At 31.8% G+C, this 20669-nt stretch overlaps 3 protein-coding genes and 1 non-coding gene across 4 annotated transcripts; 2 read left to right on the forward strand and 2 right to left on the reverse strand.

Annotated features, from left to right (window-relative positions):
* Positions 1-2002: 2002 nt before the first annotated feature.
* Positions 2003-2897, reverse strand: LOC108333194 (21 kDa protein). Its single transcript, XM_017568566.2, has one exon. It carries the CDS (start codon positions 2718-2720, stop codon positions 2151-2153), a length of 570 nt encoding a protein of 189 aa, XP_017424055.1. The 5' UTR covers positions 2721-2897; the 3' UTR covers positions 2003-2150.
* Positions 2898-7510: 4613 nt separating this feature from the next.
* LOC108332661 (triphosphate tunnel metalloenzyme 3) lies at positions 7511-7903 on the forward strand. The gene has a single exon (XM_017567978.1). The coding sequence runs from the start codon at positions 7511-7513 to the stop codon at positions 7901-7903; it is 393 nt and encodes a 130-aa protein (XP_017423467.1).
* Positions 7904-11409: 3506 nt separating this feature from the next.
* LOC108333555 (probable glucan 1,3-beta-glucosidase A) lies at positions 11410-14030 on the reverse strand. The gene is made up of 8 exons (XM_017569019.2): positions 13783-14030; positions 13485-13604; positions 13204-13401; positions 12958-13119; positions 12662-12831; positions 12400-12549; positions 11968-12308; positions 11410-11686 (listed from the first exon to the last, which is right to left on the reverse strand). The coding sequence occupies exons 1-8, from the start codon at positions 13960-13962 to the stop codon at positions 11505-11507; spliced, it is 1503 nt and encodes a 500-aa protein (XP_017424508.1). The 5' UTR covers positions 13963-14030; the 3' UTR covers positions 11410-11504.
* Positions 14031-16195: 2165 nt separating this feature from the next.
* Positions 16196-16267, forward strand: TRNAD-GUC (transfer RNA aspartic acid (anticodon GUC)). The gene has a single exon. It is a non-coding gene; the product is annotated as a tRNA-Asp (tRNA).
* Positions 16268-20669: the final 4402 nt, after the last annotated feature.

The following is a 20669-nucleotide window of genomic DNA, read 5'->3' on the forward strand; positions in this document are numbered from 1 at the left end:
GCAGGGGAGATCGATGGTGGAAGCGCGAATCGCGGTGGAGCAGGTTCTCGCGTTGACAGGCTATCTCTCGCGGAGGAATTTCGAGTTCGATTTGCGATGGGGTTTTGTCGCGGCGGCTTGGGTTTCTCTGCGTTTTCTAGCTTGGATTTGATGCAGGTTTCTGATGCGATGATGGAGGAGATGATGTCGCTAACTGGTGGTTGCAACGAAGCTCGCAAGGAAGAAGAAAGGGATCTACGCTTTAGGATTACATGGCAATTGGGATTTTCTGATTTCTGGGTTTGTAGGTGATGAAGATGAATGTGCGGCCACCATGGAGGTTGGCGACATTGGCATGTGGTCCGACGAGGATGATGTTGGCGGCACAACGTGGCTGATGGCGGCATTGGCTAGGTTAGGGAATTAAGGTTTGACGACAGCCTATTATAGAATATTATTACTAGTCAACCGAACGGCGGAATGTAGGAAGAGGCCGAGCGGTGAGGGAGAAGAAGAAGTGAACCGAACGACTGAAGGCAGTGAGGCTACCGAGCGAGGCCGAGCAGTAAAGAAGGAGGAGGACACCGAACGGCTGAAGCACAGGAGCCGATCGGTTGAAGATTTTCCAATTCAGCACTTAATTTAATTTGATTTTCCAATTTTGCCCTTACTTAAATTATATTTCCACTCTGTACACTTCATTTTTTAATTCAAAAATTAAAAAAATACAATTCAGTCACGTTTTTAATGCCACGTAATAAAAAATTACACTGTCAGCATGTCACGTCACACCCTCCTTAACGGCATTTCATCAATTTGACAGAAAGCCTTTATTTGATTCAATTTTACAAAAATAAGGACCCAATTGAGACGCCAAAAAAGAAGGGGACCTATTTGAGATTTTAGGCCAAAAATAAGGACTAAAGTGACATTAAACCAATTTTTATTTATTTATTATAGGTTTATTGTCTCTAGAAGTCTCTATTTTGGTCCGAAATCTTAAATAGGCCCATTTTTCTTTTCGGCGTATCAATTGGGTCCTTTTTATTGTAAAATTGATTCAATTAGAGGTTTGTCATCAAATTCAACAAACGGCCCGTTTAAGTGATTATAACATGGCATGGTCAATTGAATGAGTAATCACGTGACATTAAAATTGAATTTTTTATTAAAAATTTGTATGGAGAGAGGTGATTGAGGAAGGGTAAAGAGGAAAAAATGAAAAAATTTAAGGACTCCTCCCTGCCTGCCGAATCGAGAGATCAAGTGGATCAAAATCCGCGACACATCGCTCTTCCTTCTCCGAAGACTTCAATTTACCTAACCCGCCGAGAAGATCATTGAACGTTACCAGAACGAAAACGTCACCGTAGGAGAACTTGAAGGAGCTCTTAAAGCCGGGAACGCCATCAAAAATGCCGTCATCTTCGTGCATAAGTTTGTTGTAACCGGTTTGTCATGTAATCCAATTAATACGCCAAAAAAAAAAACCTATTTAAGATTTCTATTTAAGATTTCAAACCGTAATAAAAGCATACAGAGACATTAAACTTTTATTATATAAGTTTTTCCACTACTTATTTACATCGTGCCTTCTCAACTATAATTTTCCCTCCAAAAATAAATTAAAACCCCAAGTCATAAATCTTGAATCTTCTCACTGTTATACTTCAATCAATCTTCTTTCTTTGTTCTGAATTTTTTTATAATAATTTTTCACAAATTCACAGCTAATGTACGCGGAACGCCGTTCTTCCATAATCCACTGAGTTTTACGCGCTGAGAAAGCGTGTTACTGACCAACATTTCCTTCTGTCCGGAATTTCCTCTTATTAAATTATTATTATTATTATTATTACTATCAATAAAACTACAATTAAAATTGTTTAAATAATAATTATTATTCCGTTTTCATCGGAATCGAGATCGAATTTGAAGTGAGAAAACCAGAAAAACATTAATGTTCGATCAAACTCAGTTTTGATCTTACAATGCTGTTCGAGCAATCTATTTAACAACATTATAACAAAATTCATATATCTATTTAAACTTTTAAACTGGCTCACTTGATTTTACATACACATTACACGAAACACAAAAAAGAACACCCGATCAAACCATACAGAACAGTTTTTTTTCTCAGAACATAAAAAAAAAGACAAAAACTTGGTTTAGTGTTTGGCAGCATACTGGTTGATGAGAGAGAGGGCATTGCTGGTGACCTGAGCAACATTCACCATTCTGCCCCTGATGGAGTCCTTGATCTTGCCGCTGAGCGCCTTTCCGGCGAAGCCGTCGCCGCAAGTACTCTCGTCGGTGAGCGCAGAGCTCACCCACGTCTCCACGTTGCTGATGTGCCAGGCGAAGTCCTGTCCGTTAACCTTGCAGAGCTTCAGCTCCTTCAGCGACCGTGACAGCCGATCGACGCTGTCGCTGATTTCCTCCGCGCAGTCTTTGAGGGCGGCGTACTCCCGTGGCTTGAGACCCCTGAACTTGTTACACTTGGCCACGAAGGTTTTGGTAGACTCAGTTCGGTTGAGGGCCAGGGAGAGAGCCGTCTGGACGAGCTGGTGAGGGTCCTGCCGGATGGCGGCGGCGTACACCGATAGCGACTCCACGCAGAGGGCGGGGTACTGGGTGGTGCTGCAGGAGGATTTTATGAAGTTGGAGGGGTTGGAGGCGGCGAAGCAACTCTGGAGGGCGCAGAGAACAAGGAGAAGGAGAATCGAAAAGTTGGTCATTTTTGGTTTGAGAGTTGAGAGAATTGAGAGTTGAGAGTAAAGGGAAAGTTGGATCTGAATATATAGAAGAAGAGTCACAGAGAGACACAACACAAACACCACAACCTCGTGTCCGTGTTTATCTTTCTACCCTGTTTTCGTGTGGGGTATGGTTAACACAAAATCTAGGGAATTTTAGCTTTATTATTTCTTCTCTTTTTTTCTATTTTTATTACCAATAATAAATGGCTAATGATGAAAATATGAGTGTCATCAAGTTGGAGTGGCAGAAGAAGAGACCAATGCACACTCTGTTTGTTAAGTTCGCATGTGGGACTGTGTCTTTGTTTTTTAAAGTTTACTTGCTCCTACCGACATTGTGAACACTGTTACAAATTCACGTTCACACGGGACTCTTTGTTTTTTTTTTTTCTCTCTAATAACGTGAAATGTCTTCCTTTGATTAAGGTTTTGGTAGAATGAAGAGTCTTGTTTGTAGTTATGAGAAATGTACAAGTGTTTCAATGTCGATCAAGAATAAACTCTTCTTGCAAAGAGTAAAGACAAAGTTAGATGCTATTGTAATAGTTAATTAATACATTAATGTTTAGAAAATTCAAATGTTGCTTTTAAATAATGTCAATTATCTTTGAAATTATGTTATGTTTTATTAATATTGGTTCTATTTGATTTAACATGCATATTAAATAACACCGTTTAATAAAACTTTTTAAAGTATATGAAATTCAAATCTATATCTATTCAATTATATTTATATATTATAATTAAATTTTGGTAATTTAGTATATTACTTATTATTTATCATTCAATTTTTATTATTATTAAATTTTCAATTAAGTATTATTTTAAGTAAAACATAGGTTAATAATTTATGTTGATTTTATAAACATGATTAATATTTTCTAAACAATATATGTTAATATTTCTATCACAAATCTTGTTATATACAATTATACCAGTATAGATTTTTGAGAAAGAGAATTAACCTTAATCCCTTAAACTGAAATATATATGTTAATGAAGTATATGATATTTGTTTTAGATAGATAAAGTTGATTTTGTATTTACTTTAGAGATATTTACATAGGTGTATTAAAAAAATGATTTGGTTAATGGTTTCTTAACGAAGAAAATGGTCCTACCTGGTCGACATTATTTTAAAGTAGCTTTCACACACGCCGTTGTGGCGGTAACTGCACCCATGTGACACACAAACACTTTGATTACTACAACTTGGACTCATCCAGATGCGTATCTTATCTTCTTTATTTTATTTTATTTTTTCTTATCATCTTTTCATTCTTACATCATTTTTATATAAATGTTCATTTTAGTAATTGTTTTTACGACACAGTAATTTAAGTTTAAGACATTTTAAATATATTTTTTATCATCTAAATAATCTTTTAAGATAAAATTAACAGATAATATTTTAAATATACGATGATTAATTTTAATAATGTCATTAAAAAAATTTGAGATTAAAACACTACCTTTCATCATAATTAATAATGAAATATTTAGTCTTTTAAATTTTTTAAAAATAAAATTGTAATAAATAAATTTTCAAAACAAATACTATTTTAAATATATAATAATTGATTTTTTTATGTCACTCGACACAAACAGAAATTAATATGGTGTGAGATTGTCCTCTGTAACTGTTACAAAATTCAAGCTAAGTTTAAGAAAATGACAATGGGATATTTCCTTCATTTTCGTAAAACGTGTTTATGGAAACAACTCTTAAGAGAATTAAGCTTACTGGGCTCGGACTGCTTTTAGGTTAAATAAGGTTACGTATGGTATATGACACATGATATTAAGATGAAACAAATGCATTACCTTAAAACAAAATTAGAATGTTTGGTCATGTAATTATTATGAATTTGCCTATTAAATATAAGACTGTGAGAAAATAAATATGTGTTATATAATTTAAGTATATAATTGAAAATAAAATTAGTTATAAAAGCTGGACCATCACTACAAAAAATTAGATTTTTACCGGGGGTTATTTTTTCCGTTTCCGGCGGTTTTAACCCCCGGAAAATATGTTACCAGCGGTTAGGATAACCGTTGGGAAAACCTGCGTCGTTAAGTAATTACCGGCGGTTTTTTAAAAAACCGCCACAATTAGCGGGGTTTTGAAAAACCGCCGGTAGTAGTGGGGGTTTTACTAAAACCGCCGGTAGTAGTGGAGGTTTTACTAAAACCGCCGGAAATAACCGAGGTTAAGCAAAACCGCCGGTAATTTGTGAGGGTTTATGAAAACCGCCGGTACTTTTGAGGGTTTTTCAAAACCGCCGGAAATGTAAATAATTTAATTTTTTTATTATTCAAATTACTTGATTATCATTAATAAACTAAAATTAAATAATATGAAACCAAAATTAAATGTAAACATTAAATATAAACCAAAATATTATTATATAAATTGTAAACATTAGAAATACAATTAATGTTTCTTAAAAATTAAAATTAACATGTTATGAATAATAATTATAGTTTCGTACTTCTTCGTTATTTTCATCATTTGATACTTCTTCATTTTATCCATCATTTGATACTTCTTCATTTCGTCCATCATTTGGTACTTCTTCATTTTATCCATCATTTGATATGCTTCCTTTTCCAAATACCTACAATATAAAATAATAATTAGTTAATAATATTTTAAAAAAATTATTAGACGAATTTAAGAACTATTGATGGTTGAAAAATATTAAAATATGATATAATAGAAACTAAATCCAAGTATATCGATGAAAACAAAAGGTTAAACATTTTATGGAAAGTAAGAGAAAAAAAAACATAGATCTTGATCTTAATATCTTCATTTTAGCCAAATCAATAGTAAAGTTATTGTGCATAAATAATTTCACCACATTGGATACCTAACTTATTGAATGTGACAAGGAAATAATACAACCAATATAGTGCAAATGGCAAGTACCTTTAATATCGAAGAATGCTTGTTGATTGTGCTTATGTCTCCACCAAATAACACCTCCAAACTGGAAATATAAACTGAAATTATGCATGAGATACAATTATAAAACAGAAGAGTTCATATGTGTATTACAGAAAAAGGAAAACAATTTATATACAGTATTAGTTTCATAACATTCAAGAATTAAACACTTCTAGTTTTGGCTATATAAATAATATAATTTAAGGTATTAAATTTTTCTTATATAATGGCTATATAAATAATATAATTTAAGGTATTAAATTTTTCTTATATAAATTTTATATAATTTTATTGTTGTTAAAAATAAGAGTAACTAACCATGCTGAGTTTTTCTTATATAAATTTATTGTTGTTAAAAATAAGTACTAACCATGCTGAGTTCTTATTCACATTTGCCCTGCACACGCATATGAATTTATGTCAGTCAGATTATAAGGCCTAACTTGTTTGCAACTGAATAACTATCTTAATGTACCTGACTGTTTGTAGCAGTATAAGGCGTAGAGACAGTTGTATCATCCTCATCTCTAAGCAATTGGTCCAATGTTGGCCACAGTTCTTCTTTCCTGCAATAGTAGTCATATTTAGGGGAGGAGAAAGACTATAAAGTGTGTTAGTATTGTGGAGCCCTATAATTTAATACACCTATTACGTTTTAATATCTTCAAAAACAATTAATCAGTGAGATCTTCATGTGAGATCCAGATCCAAGAGTAATATTCATATAGAAAATAAGGCAAGGGGAGAGATTGCGCAATGCCCTTGCAATTACAGAGTTAACTTTTTAAGAATCTCACTTAATCATTTTAGAAAAACCAAATCCTAAATAAATAAAAATTGATATACTAAAAATACTTATATCCTTATTTGATGTATTGAAACCAAGAAGAAGCATGCATACCTTCCTTGATACTAATCTAATTGTTTGCAGTGCATCCTTAGAAAATATAGCAGTCCACAATTCTGCAACAAGTAGTTGCATCCAATAAATAAAAATTTAGCAGAACGAATAATGAAAACACATGCCTTTTCTCAAAGTAAATATTTGTTCAAGCTTAATGATATAAAAGTAAGAAGAAATGTGACAAGAATCATCATGTTACGTTCGTTGAGCTTACTTGGTTGCTAAGCCTTCAAGGTTTCCTCCACCAATGGTGATATAAACAGGGGCTGATTGATCTTTTATAGGAGTGCAAATGCCAAATGCAAAATGGTATTTGGCACCATTTGAAAAGGTACGGTTTCACCCTGCAACAAAGTGTTCATCTATGTTAAAAACTTTATTCTTACCAACATTTGGACTGGGTAAATGCATTACACCAAATTTAAAATTTTTCGTTGAGAAAAACAGAAAGAAATTTTTCAGATAAAGTGAAACCAGATAAAGTGAATTGGTTTGAGAAGCTTACAATTTCTGGAGAAAAATCAATTTCATGGTTCCCTGTAGTCCAAATCCATGGTTGATATGAAACACTTCTTTCTGTAAACCTTCCCCAAGTATCCCACCTCACGTTATCATGATTCGGGTAGTTATCAGCATAAGAGAGGTCGCCAACAAACAGTACAGTTTCTCCTTTTCTTGGACTCAATTCATAGTGAGAAAGAGTCACATTTGAATCAAAACTCTGACCAAGATCCCCTACAAATAATGTCACACCAATTTACAAAAAAATATTATCACTAACACAAGTATAATGCTTCAAAACCTACAAAACAACATCACTGGAATAACAAAAGTACGAAGTGTGCCTGAATAACATATAATTGTAAAATTTATCGTAAAACCCTAGCCTCAGTCTCCCACCTTTCTTCCCCAATGGAGGTCAAAGTGAAGTTGCGCCTCGCAGACGCTAACGCCCACCGCCCTGTCACCAGCTTGCTCTCCCCCTTCCACGTCGTCACCCACCGAAAAAACCTCTTCTTCGACGGTGCTGTGTCCGAGCTCTCTAAGCGCCGCGCTGTGCTGCGCTTGCACTTCTACAGTGACGACGAGCGGTGCGTCGTTTTGCTGAAGGCTCGAGCGGTGCTGGTGGACAGCGTTAATCGCGTAGACAAGGATGAGAAGGATTTGGACCCATGGGTCAGGCACGAATGCGTTGCAGAGCCTGAGAAGTTGGGATCGGTGGAATCTAGGGTTTTGCGGAGAGTGAAGGAGGACTTTGGAACTGAAAAGGGGTTTACAGGATTGGGAGGGTTTGGGAGAAGATAAAAAAGAAAAGTAGAGCTTCAAACTAAACGAAGGGCAATGAAGAGGAACTGGGGTTTACAATAATTAGTCAGAAAAATTATTTTAAAAAAATAAATAAATGTTTAGGGGCGGTTTTTACTTATAAACCGCCGGAACTATCTGGGGTTCCAAAAACCGCCGGAAAATAACCCCTCTTAAAATATACTTTTTTGTAGTGCATGTATTTTATTTTATTTTCGGAAATGAATATTCGTTGTAAATAGTCCAGGAACTAAATGATTTAATAGAGGAATTGTAAGTGAAAAATCAGATCTTATATATTATATAATATATGAGAAGTGATTAATCTGATCTATCCCAATAAAAGAAAATTCAAAATAAATGAAAGTGATGATTAGAAAATAATATCAAATGAAAAAAAAAAGGAAACATGTATAATATCATCGTTTGGTCAGTCAAGACGTGAATCATAAATCGGTCTAACTAAAAACGTTATAGTTATAGTTATAATTATATTAATATTAAATTAAATTATTCTTTTGTAATTAGTTAACACTAATAAGATTTTAAAATTTTGTAAATATAAATTTAGTATTAAGGTAGTTCGTCAGGAAAGAATAACTTTACATGAATTTTAAAATTAAACCATTTGGAGAAATAGACTTAACCTTTTAACTCTTAAACCTAAACAAAAGGTATATATAATTGAATGATGCAATGAAAAACAAATATGGAAAGAAGAAATGAATGTGTGAAAGGTCCAAGTTCACACCTGTTGGTATAATGAGATGTGAAATGTCCAATTAATAACTGTCCCTAAAAGTATGGACACTCTCCTTTTTTTCTTTTCCCGTTCTAACAATATATTCCCCACCACACACCAATTATTCATAATAACTAATAATTATATATTTATTGATAATATATATAATATAATATGTACAAAATGGTTTTCTAAAGACATGAGAAAACTCTTTTCCATGAAGAAGGTTTATGGTTTCAGACAAGTAAAAAGAGTTGATTAACCAAATTTAACACCCAAATTAACAAATTTAATTTAATGTATTTCCAAGTTTGACAATAATAAGTTCAAATTAAAATATAATTTAATATATGAAAAAACTTAATGTAATTATATTAAAAAAATTATATTAATTCATTGTTAAAGGTCGAGATTAAATATATTAAAATTATAAAATAGTCGAATTTTAATCTTGTGGTTAACTCTGTTTATATATAATGAATTTATTTTACGATTTTTATTTTTCTTATATTTTTTCAATTTTTTTAATTTCCACTCATTCAATACGATACTTTTAATTTATATTTGAATTTTTAACTGCTTCTTTCACATGACATATTTAACCTATTGATTTATAATATCAAATCATTAATTAATGTTTTTGTTTTTTTAACAATTTTGTGGTTGGAAAGTTTTAGAGTTGGGAAAATATAACAGTTCCTACACTGTTTTATTATAATATACAATTTGTAAATTGTTGACACATTGTGCCAAGTTGCATTGCATGCATGCGAAGACAAACATGCCAACGAATGTCATTTTCATCTTCAAATTGAAATTGAAGAATCTATTTTTGTTTTTCTCTAATTATTTATTTCCAATCTTACCCATACCTTGGTGACAAAGCTATTTACCACATTGTGTCAGCCTCAAATATGTTCATTAAAATAAACTCATTAAAAACACATCTTTTATATATAAAAATGTATGTTAATAAATTAAACGAGTTTAACTAATAAATAATATAGTAGGTGTTAATATAAAGAAAATATTATAATGATTTATTGATTAATAGAATTGATGAAATAAGACAATTGAATTTTGAGTGATATGATTGAAGATGCAAGGATTAATCATAGACACGAAAACAGTATCAAAGATAAGCAGTAGACGCTGGAGAAGAAATGAAAATTGACCAAGAAAGAGAGAAATATTATAAAATAGATAACATAAAATTTATTGAGGTTTGGTATATTGATTCACTTAAAATATGTATTTATTGTTATATTCTTAGTATTTATAATTATTTATTTTTATCAAGTAAAAATAAAATAATTAAAACTTCTACGGAAAACATGATGAAGTGCTACTAAATATCATCCTCCTAATATAATTTATTGATATGTGATTTTCGCCAACAAAGATTTAAAAAATTATCTATGTGAAAATTAAGTAAATTCAAATTAATAATTAAAAATTAGTCATTGGTAAGAATAAACCAAAGATAAGATAGACAAGTAATGAATTTCATAAATAGTAGGAAGAAGAAATAGTAGTCATCTTCACTAAAAAGTTTAAAAGACAAAATGTCTTATTATCGGTCTCTTGATGGATGTCATTATATTAATACCGAATGATATTATTAAGGACAATCATTATATATCTAAAATATTATCAGAGAAGTTTTGTCATAATTTTATTTTTAAAAAATACTTTAAATTATAAAAAATATATTTATATTATGTTTGACATCAACGTAAAATTATTGAGGTGATAATAACAGTAGTATACTTCCATTGATAGATGATAAGCATGAAGAAAAGAATTTATGCGAAAACAATGTTTGTGATGTGATAAGTGTGGAATTTAGTTAAAAATGAATAATATAATTATAATCCATATAATATTTATTTTAAAAGTATTTGTACGTGGCATTCTCTTGTTAGTGGTTCACGTGTTATATGGTAATTACAAATGCAAAATAATAAGTGTGACATGAAAGGAGATTTTGATTTGGAGAAATTCCAGAACCAATAAAAACATTCGATTTCTCAATAATAGAAGTAATGTGGCAACAAATCAAACATTTAATGTTGAACTGTTGATTACAACCTGCCCCATATAAAAATGAAAAAAGATTATGATTTAATAGCAATCGTTACAAAATAAAACAAGAATTCTTATCAATGAATATGACACTTGATTATCAATATTCTCCTCTCAGATAACGACTCTAATTATCAATTTTAATTTTCTGTTGAGTTTTTGGGTGCTCTTTTTTTTATTCTACTTTTAAAATATATTCATTTTAATATTTTTAAATATATTTAAAAACTTTTCATATATTAAAATTAGTATATTTTAAAGAAAAAATTATTAAAGCTTTTTATTCAAAGTTCTGATAGATTTAAATTATTAATTTGATTAAATTAAGTAATATCTGTAATAACATTGTATTAGCTCAATCATAATACATTCATTTTATAGTAAATATATTAAGTTAATAAAATATAAATCGATAGTGGAATGGAATCCAAAACACTAAATCAAGTATATTTTATAATAAAAAAAATACTAACAATATATAATATTTTTTTCCATAATATAAGAGGTTGCATTATATTAGAATTATTCAAAATATAACTAAGATTTCAAAATCTACTGGCTAGAAGATTGAGTTGAATAAGTAAAATAATATGGGCTACAAATATTTTTATTTCATTCCATGTTTATGTAATGATATGGCTATTCTTTATGAAACAAAATGCATTGCAAGTGATTGATGTGTGCTCAAATTTCTTAATTTAGACCTCTTCTTTGGATCCACAACATATCTATATTATAATTATAATAATATTATTATTATTATTTCCCCAAAATCTAGAGTTTTATGTAATTGTTTTGGATCATCCATTTGAAACTCCATTGGTTGAACTTGCACTTGTAGGCCCAATAGGCCCATCCAAAAGTTGCATTAGAATACACATCCAATTGTGCTTGGACATACTTTTGGTAATCTTCCTTAGTTGCACCTTGTACACTCCAAGCACCACTCCACTCCCCTGTCAATCAACATAAATAAATAAATAAACAATAATTATATTTATTTTTCTTCTATTTATTTTACTTTCAAGAAAACTAAAATGGAGCATATTTTAACACAAAAAAATTAGAAAAATATTTTTTTAACAATTTTTTTACAACACAAATAATTTGTAATTGATCCGTTTCAAATCCACTTACCAATAAAACAGTGATAAGTAATGTGTTTTAAAAAAATTGTTAAAAAAAAAAAAAGTTAACATATCCAAAGAATTAATAGGATTGTTTTTCATTTTCTTACCTACAAAACTGAAAGCATTTGAGGAAGAGACCCCACTGAGATCTGAGGCTCGTTCTTTCCTAACGTAATCAATATTTTGTTGAACACTCATGTTGTTGAATATGTCAGAGAAAAGATTGTAGTAATGCACATCAATGACTACTCTGTCAAATCCTTTCACAAATGAGAGAAGCACTTTGGAATCTGCATCCAAAGGGTTTGACATTATCACATAAGCACTTGGGTTGTGCTTCCTCACAGCATCATAAGCTTCCTTGTAATACTTCTTCAGGCTCTCCAGATTCACACCAACTGGTTCGTTCATCAACTCTATCCCTCCTAAGTTTGGTCTGTTACTATATCTGTAGTTTTTGTGGATTGAATTAAGATTAAAGTCAACTTCTTGATCATGTATTTATGATGGGGCAATGTTAAAAAGTATAAAAAAAGAACCTTTCTGCTAAGAATTCTATGACTTGAACTGTGTTTGGTATGTATGATTCTCCCCATTCTGTATATCCATCTCTTGAGGCACTGTGGTCATTGCCATTCTGTGAACCTTCAGCTGCATGTAAGTCTATGATCACTTTCATTCCATGGTTTCTGCAAGTCATGAAGACTGGATTATTGGTAAGTGATGAAAAACTGGTGTGGATCGAAGCTGAATTAAATGCTTCATATTTTATCTGTTACAACGTTAAACTGGCAGACTTACTGTGCCCAAATGAAAGCATTGTCCAATGCTGCTAATGATCCTCCGACAAAAGGCTTAGGGGGGTTTGGATCTTTAGCTATCCACCACCCAACAGGTATTCTCACTGCATTTAAGCCATTTTCTGACATGAATCTGAAATCATCTTCAGTTATGTATGTGCTCCAGTGGTTCTACAACACCAGATTACACAGCTTGAGTTCCGTAAGAATGAAAATATAGTCTTTTGGAATGCTAACAGTTCATGAATTGAGGCATGTTCATGATGATTTGTTATCAAAAGATTCAAAATTTCTCACCCTCATGACTTGAGGAGCTCTGTCAGGACCATAACCATTAGTGAGTTGGTACTCTCCTTGTAAAGTGGTGTCTGGTACAATATTCATACGAAACACTGATGGATCTTTTTCATCCCAATTTGTGCCTTCATAATCTGCAGTCACTGATGTCTCGGATTGAACCTTAACATACAAAAATGCACAATTTTTAAGGTTTCCAAATATTAAGAATTACTTGTCAGTGTATTTGCAATGAGTAACATGTACCTGTAGAAACTTGCCATTTGATGCTTTGATTCTGATTCTGAAAGGGTCATTAAGATCCCTTGCAATCTCAAATGTTTCTGGTGTGCTGGGTGAGTCTGAAACTGCTACAATTTTGTTTCCACCCTCATGATTTTCCAGCCCCACAAATTTCTTGTTGAACACTCTCAAGTTGAAGGATGAGTCACTCACCCTCCATAGCTGCATAGAACAAGTGAATGTGATTCCTAATGCACATCAAAAGATTGTGATGAATCCTGATGAAGTTGAAGTCGAAAATCTACCTTGAACGTTTCCCAACCAGAAGCTGAATCACGGTTGGCTACAACATCAGCTCCACCTCCACCTTCAGAAGCCAGATACTTGTTAAACTTTGTGGACTTCAGTTGCACCTGAGTTCCATCCTGAAATATCAAAAACTCTTCCATTACCTCAAAGATTAAAGAAAAAGAAAAAGGGTACCATGATCTGATATCATTCAACTTTTTCTCTTAATTTGCAAACTTTAAGATTTTTTATGCAGAATGATCTAGGAAAGAACATGATGGGGTTCTTCTGTGGGATCATAAATTAAAATTATACCAAGAGATCTTTGTTGATAATTCCATCAAAGAGAGAGGGTTCTTGCATCCATCCCTCTGCAACCAACCAGTTTCCTAGATTCACAGCTTTGTATGGCAAATTTTGAGCAAGCAGAACCTTCACAGCACATGACAGAAATAAACCAAACATGAAACTAAACCAGTGTCTGTCATATCTCATGATGAAACAGTTTGCTACCAAAGATTGCAATTCTCAAGTGTGCGTGTGTGTGATGTAACAAAGTAATAATTATTAGATTTTGAAATGCTGTTTATTGGCATAGATTTTATAGATATATAAAGTTAAAGTTTGCCTCTGTTTCTACGCGTTCTTCACTCTTATTTTCTAAGAATTGAATAACTAATAATTTGACAGAAAAAAGACTTTGACTATGAATGAGTTGAACAAAAGTAGAAGGAAAATACATTTACCATGTACTGTTCTAGAATGAAATGGGACCAGTCATTCATTACTTTCAGTTATATTTCAACGTAGCATTTAGAGTTTAGCTATGCCTAATATTTTTTAAAGTATTAATTACTTAAACAATTTTAAAAAAGAAAGAAAAAAAAAACAATTTTAAGTTTAACTTAATATACTAAAATTGATTCAGAAGCTATGTGTCTATTTTAATGCTGTATATTTGCATGCTGACAAAGTAGATATTTTTGAATAACTTGATAATAAATACCAAAGTTTGATAAATTTTATTAAAATAAACTCATATATTATTTTTAAATACGAGATTTTAAATTTAACTTAATTTTATAAAGTTAACTTAAAAGAAGGAAATTTGTATTCATTTATATATATAAGATTTTTAATAAAATTAAGTGTTAGTAAGATATCAATTTTGACCCATTAATAAAGACAAGAAAAATAATATTCTTTTAGATTATAACTTTTATTAAACATTTTAAGGATTTTTTTTAAGAATTTACATTTTATTTTTTGTTTATTCTTTGTTATTATAATAAAAATGTTGGAAATGTTGATTTATCTTTCTCATTATGAAACTTTATTACGAGATTTGGAAATTTGTTTGAGAGGTGGTACATACATACTTATGTTAGTTAACAATAATTCAAACATAGTCTTAATATAACTTAATTGCTCTTACAGCGTTAACCACACAAGAGAGTCAACGTAAAAAAATGATTATATATTTTATCACTCAACTACTATTATTTCATAGATTTTATCATTCAAAATTATTTCGCATCTTGAATTACAATATTTTTATTTTTATTTGTACATATTTTATGAATATGTTAAGATGTATTTAAATAAAAAAAATGGAAAAAGAATTCTTCAGACATAAGCTTCGTGCGTATGTAATTTTTGTTTGTTACTAGATTTTGTCTTTGTTTTTCTCTCTTTATCAAAGAAAGTGCACAAAAAATTGAAACAATTTTTTTGTTACCACTTGTAAAATTGTGTTTTTTTATATTGTTTCCTTCTTTTTCAACACATCACTTTTTTGGGTATACTTTTTTTTATACAGTATCGATATGTATTTAATGGATTAGTGGGATATATGAAAATAAAAATATGATAATAAAATGTAAAATAATGATAATATAATATATTGTTGTGTCTACTAGTTCTAATCCAAATTTTGCCAAAAACAAAAAATTTTGCCAAATTTACCAAATTTGCAAAGAATTGTGAAAGCCTCTCTCTTTCAATCCAGATTCAACCATGAAAAGTTTAATTACCCATTTTACAAATCTTCTATGACTGAATTTAAAAACCATTTTCATGAGTATTCATTTTTTGCAATTGGAGTTTATTGATTAATTAGGTCTTTTTGTCAAGCATGTTTGAAGGAGGAAAGTGAATGTGGTACATAACAATAATGACATTTGTGTCTATATTCACATATTTTATGTCATAATTTTAATTTCATTCTTGGTTATTGCAATCTTCCAATAAAGTATTTTCTAGACATAGTCAAGATAAAACCCTAATACCATATTTAAGGAATATGTTTGACCAAGTTATTGGTGTTGAGAGAATAATTGCTTGGTTGAGAACACAAAAGTCATTCCCTCTTGTGGAAGAAACTTGCCAATATCCAATATTCTTCATTCATCATTTTCCTTCCAACTAATAAACAAGAAACTAAAATTATGCTATATAATTATGTAATTTATACATATTTTCTTCATTTAACTAACAAAAAATAAGGATCAATTGCTTGTTTTATCCCTGTAATTAATTTATTATATACATATTCACTTTATAAGCCTCTTTTAGTCAGAGGATAAAAATTGTATGTGTAAGGACTAAAAGGATTACTTTTAAGCAAGAATTTTGATGAATGATTAAAACTTTAAATAAATTTGACCTAAAATTACAAAATTTAATTCTTACTAGTAATATTGTATGTTCACAAATTACAATCAACCAAGTCGTTGTAGTATAGTGGTGAGTATTCCCGCCTGTCACGCGGGTGACCCGGGTTCGATCCCCGGCAACGGCGTGCTGTTTTGTTTTGAGAGAAACAAGGTTGTTTTTATTAAGTAATTTCATTTCAACAACTATAATACCTAAAAAACGATGAACAAATAGTAGGAATTTCTCCAACAACATTATTATGGACCATACAATTGATTAGAACTCAAATCAAACTGAGGAAGATCATATGCTTTTGATGATAAGTTTGGCAACACACCAGAAATAAGATTGTTGTACAAGTTCAGACACAATTTTGTAAGATTCCAAAACCAGCCAGGTTTTTCTTCTGAAATTCCAACATTTGACATGTGAAGAGTAGAAAGATTCTTTTGGGTTTGAAGCCATTGTGGGAAATTTGTCCCTATTTTGCAAGAAGACATTTTCAAGTATTGCAATTTGAAAGGTGATATCCAATTCAAGCTTAAGTTGAAAGATGGCAGCATCCAATGTATGTAAATCATAGGCCCCCAACATTCCCTACCCTTGTGAATATTGAAGAAGAAAATTTATTTGAGCTGAGATCAAGACCTTTAAGAGAAGTTCAAAAATTAAAATGGTAAAGAGACTTAGGATTGATATCTCGAAGCTAACAAGTTCGATGAGATAGCATTGATTATACATATAAGATATTATTTATTTTGAAGTTTACAACTCTATTATTGTATCACTAAAATGGATTATTGTATTTGTTTATTTTGAAGTCTGAAACTTTATTATGATCACATTTAATTTTGTCTGAATTCTATTATATTGTTTTCTTTTTCTTCCTCTTGACATAAATATTGTTCATTTTTTCGTAAATTTCTCATCATTTAAGAAGAGTATTGATGCTTTAACATTTTACATTTATTTGATATAGAATATAAAGATAAAATAATTATAAAAATATAATTTTTTGTATCTTTTAAAGAATAAAGAATAAAAAGTAAAAATAGATAATATTAAATAAATATAAAAAATAGGTGTATTAAAGAATATTTTTTATATTTAAGAATTATGAGGAAGAACAGACGTAATTAAACAATGAAAGGAAAAATTAAAGAAGACAGATGATGAACACTTTGAGGCTTGATAGCTAAAAAATGCAACATTACCAGATTTCGTTAGAGAATTCAAACCATTTCCATAAAGTATAAAATTTAATGTATAGAACTAAAATTTTATCATTTACCGTGCAAAAATATTGAGCATCAGAGGCACAGCACCAGATTCACTGACATGAAAATGTTGACCAATTCAAATTTTCTTTTTCTTGTCTTTAGTTAGATAATGTAGACTGTTACACATTTCTTGAGCCCTTTAGATTTGTGTTAGAGGGTGAACTTTAAATCTTATTCCATTCAATCTCATCAAAACAATGTATAAGATCATGTTTATATTTATTTATATACAATAAATTAATCTATTTGTAGTTGTACATACGGTCCTTACTCTTGGTACACTTGGTCCAATGATCCTCTTATATGGTCGTTTTTGTTGGGTTATTAGACTCTCTTCTTATATGGAGAATATGCTCAAATAATGTGGACCTTTATGTCTTACTAGGTCAAATAGAGATGGGTCAGATTAGTAGGGAACATTAGAGTCATTTGAAGAGAGGCAAAAACCAAGTAAGAGAAAAAAAAACAGAGAAAAGCATTCCCGCATAACCCTAAACCTAAACTGGTGTTTTCGTCGCTATGAAGTCACTCACCGTTGGATCGAGCTGAGTTTTGGACAGTAGGTTCCAGACATATGGTTCTTCATTCTGACTGTTCGGATCGTCAATCGGAGGTCTAGATTGGGAGAAATCGATCCCGCACCTGCAGCCCTGTTTTGGAGATTTTTCATCTTCTTGGTTCTCATTTGTAAGCATTTGTGCTAATTTAAATTGGCTTATTGAACACATCATTTGGTGTTATTATTGGAGACTCTTTTGTACCCTATTATTGATCATAGTGGATTTTTCTTTGGTCTGAACGACTCGTGGTTTTTTACCCTTACATTGAGGGGTTTTCTACGTTAAAAATTGTTGGTGTCTCTTTGTGCTTTGGATTTTATTTTTGTTCTATTTGTTAGGTGCTCCTCACAGATTCTCACAAGAAGGGGGATTGGATTTCCGCTACGTTATTACTCTTTGCCAAATTGTTATATTTTTTTGGTCTTTCCCCATCAGAGTGGCATCAGAGCTCTTTGGTTAAAGGATTGTTTAGTTTGCGTGAATGATGGAGGCACATACAAAATTGATTCCTTTGAATGGAGAAATTATCACCTATGGAAAGGCAAGATGAAGAATTTGCTATTTGTGAAAAATTTGCATCTTCTTGTTTTTGCTTCCAATAAGCCGAAATCCAAGTAAGATGAAGAATGGGATTTTGAACATCAACAGGTATGTGGATTTATCAGGCAGTTTGTTGATGATAATGTTTATAATTTTGTTGCTAATGAGACATAATGCGAGAAGCCTATGGGATAAGCTTGAGTCCTTGTATGCCTCTAAGTCAGGAACTAATAAATTGTACTTGCTGAAAAATTTTATGGAGTTGAAGTACAAGGAAGGAAATCCTGTTTCAAATCACTTGAGTGAATTTAAAGGATGCTATGATCAATTAGCAGGAATGTGTATAAAATTTGATGATGATCTATTGGGCTTATTCCTATTAAACTCTTTACCGGATTCGTGGGAGATATTTCGGGTTTCCTTGATAAGTGCTACCCCTAATGGTGATATTTCTTTACAAATGGCAAAGAGTGGTGCTCTTAATGAGGAGATGAGAAGGAAGACACAGGGTACTTCATCTCATTCAGAAGTGCTTATTACAGAGAATAGGGGGAGAAGCCAGAAGAAAGAACAAAATAGTGGTAGAGATAAAAGCAGGAGCAAGTCCAAGTCTCGGTACAAGAATGTGGAGTGTCACTATTGTCACAAAATAGGGCATATAAAGAAGAACTATTTTTTGTTGAAGAAAGAGAGCAAAGACAAAAAGGGTAAGCAAAGAAAAAAAGATATTGATGATGGTGATCGTGTTACTACTACTACATGTGGTGACCTTATTTGTCTTCGTGATTATGACACTATTAATCTTGTATCTGATGAGAGCATGTGGATAATTGATAGTGGTGCTACACTGCATGTTACATCTAGGAAGGAGTTCTTCACATCTTATACACCTGGTGATTTGGAGTATTGAAGATGGGTAATGATGGAGTGTCTAAGGTTATTGGTGTTGGTGATGTTCACTTGCAAACCAACATGGGGATGCAGTTGTTGCTTAGAGGAGTTAAACATGCTCCAGATGTTCGCTTTAACTTGATTTCTGTGCAGGTACTTGATGATGGTGGATTTGATAACCACTTTGGTTCTGGAAAGTGGAAGCTCACCAAAGGTAACACTATTGTGGCTAAAGGGGAGAAAAACTCTAAGCTTTACTGGACAAAAGCTTTGGTTGCTAAAGATAGTGTGAATGCCGTGTATATGGAGTCATCTTTGTGACACAGAAGGCTTGGGCATATCAATGAAAAAGGACTTAACTGCTTAGTTAAAAAGGATGTTCTCTCAGGATTGAAGAGTGTAGAGTTGGAGAAATGTTCTCACTGCATGGCTGGTAAACAAACCAGAGTATCCTTCAAGAAGCATCCTCCTTCCAGGAAGTCAAAGTCGCTTGAATTGGTGCATTATGATGTTTTTGGCCCATTGAAGGTAAAGTATTTTACTGGTGCACTTTACTTTGTTAATTTTATTGATGATTGTTCCAGGAAGCTTTGGGTTTATGCTTTACAGAGAAAGGACCAAGTGTTGGACAAGTTTAAAGAATTTCATGCTTTGGTTGAGAGGCAGTCAAGCAAGAAGCTGAAGCGCATTCGTACTGACAATGGTGGTGAATATTGTGGACCATTTGATGCTTATTGTAGACAGTATGGTATTGCACATGAGAAGACTCCTCCCAAAACTCCTCAGTTGAATGGTTTAGCAGAGAGGATGAACAGGACATTGATTGAAGGAGTTAGGTGTATGCTTTCTGAAGCAAAATTGCCTAAACATTTTTGGGGTGAGGCATTGTTTACAGCAGTGCATGTTATTAATCTAAGTCCTGCAGTTGCTTTGAACTCTGAGGTGCCAGACAAGATTTGGTTTGGCAAGAATGTTACTTATGATCATTTGCGTGTCTTCGATTGTAAAGCATTTGTTCATGTTCCAAAGGATGAAAGATCCAAGTTGAATGTGAAGACAAGGTAATGCATCTTCATTGGTTTTGGTCAGGATGAATTTGGCTACAAGTATGACCCCGTTGAAAAGAAAGTTATTAGAAGTCGTGATGTGCAATTCATGGAAGATCAAACCATTGAAGATATTGATAAGGTGGAGAAGTCTACACCTAAGGAAGATGATAATGTGTCTATGTTGATCCAATTCGGTTGTCTATTAATGATTTGGATATTGATGTTCA

Source organism: Vigna angularis, chromosome 11, assembly GCF_016808095.1.
Source record: "Vigna angularis cultivar LongXiaoDou No.4 chromosome 11, ASM1680809v1, whole genome shotgun sequence".
In the NCBI taxonomy this organism is placed as follows: Eukaryota; Viridiplantae; Streptophyta; class Magnoliopsida; order Fabales; family Fabaceae; genus Vigna; species Vigna angularis.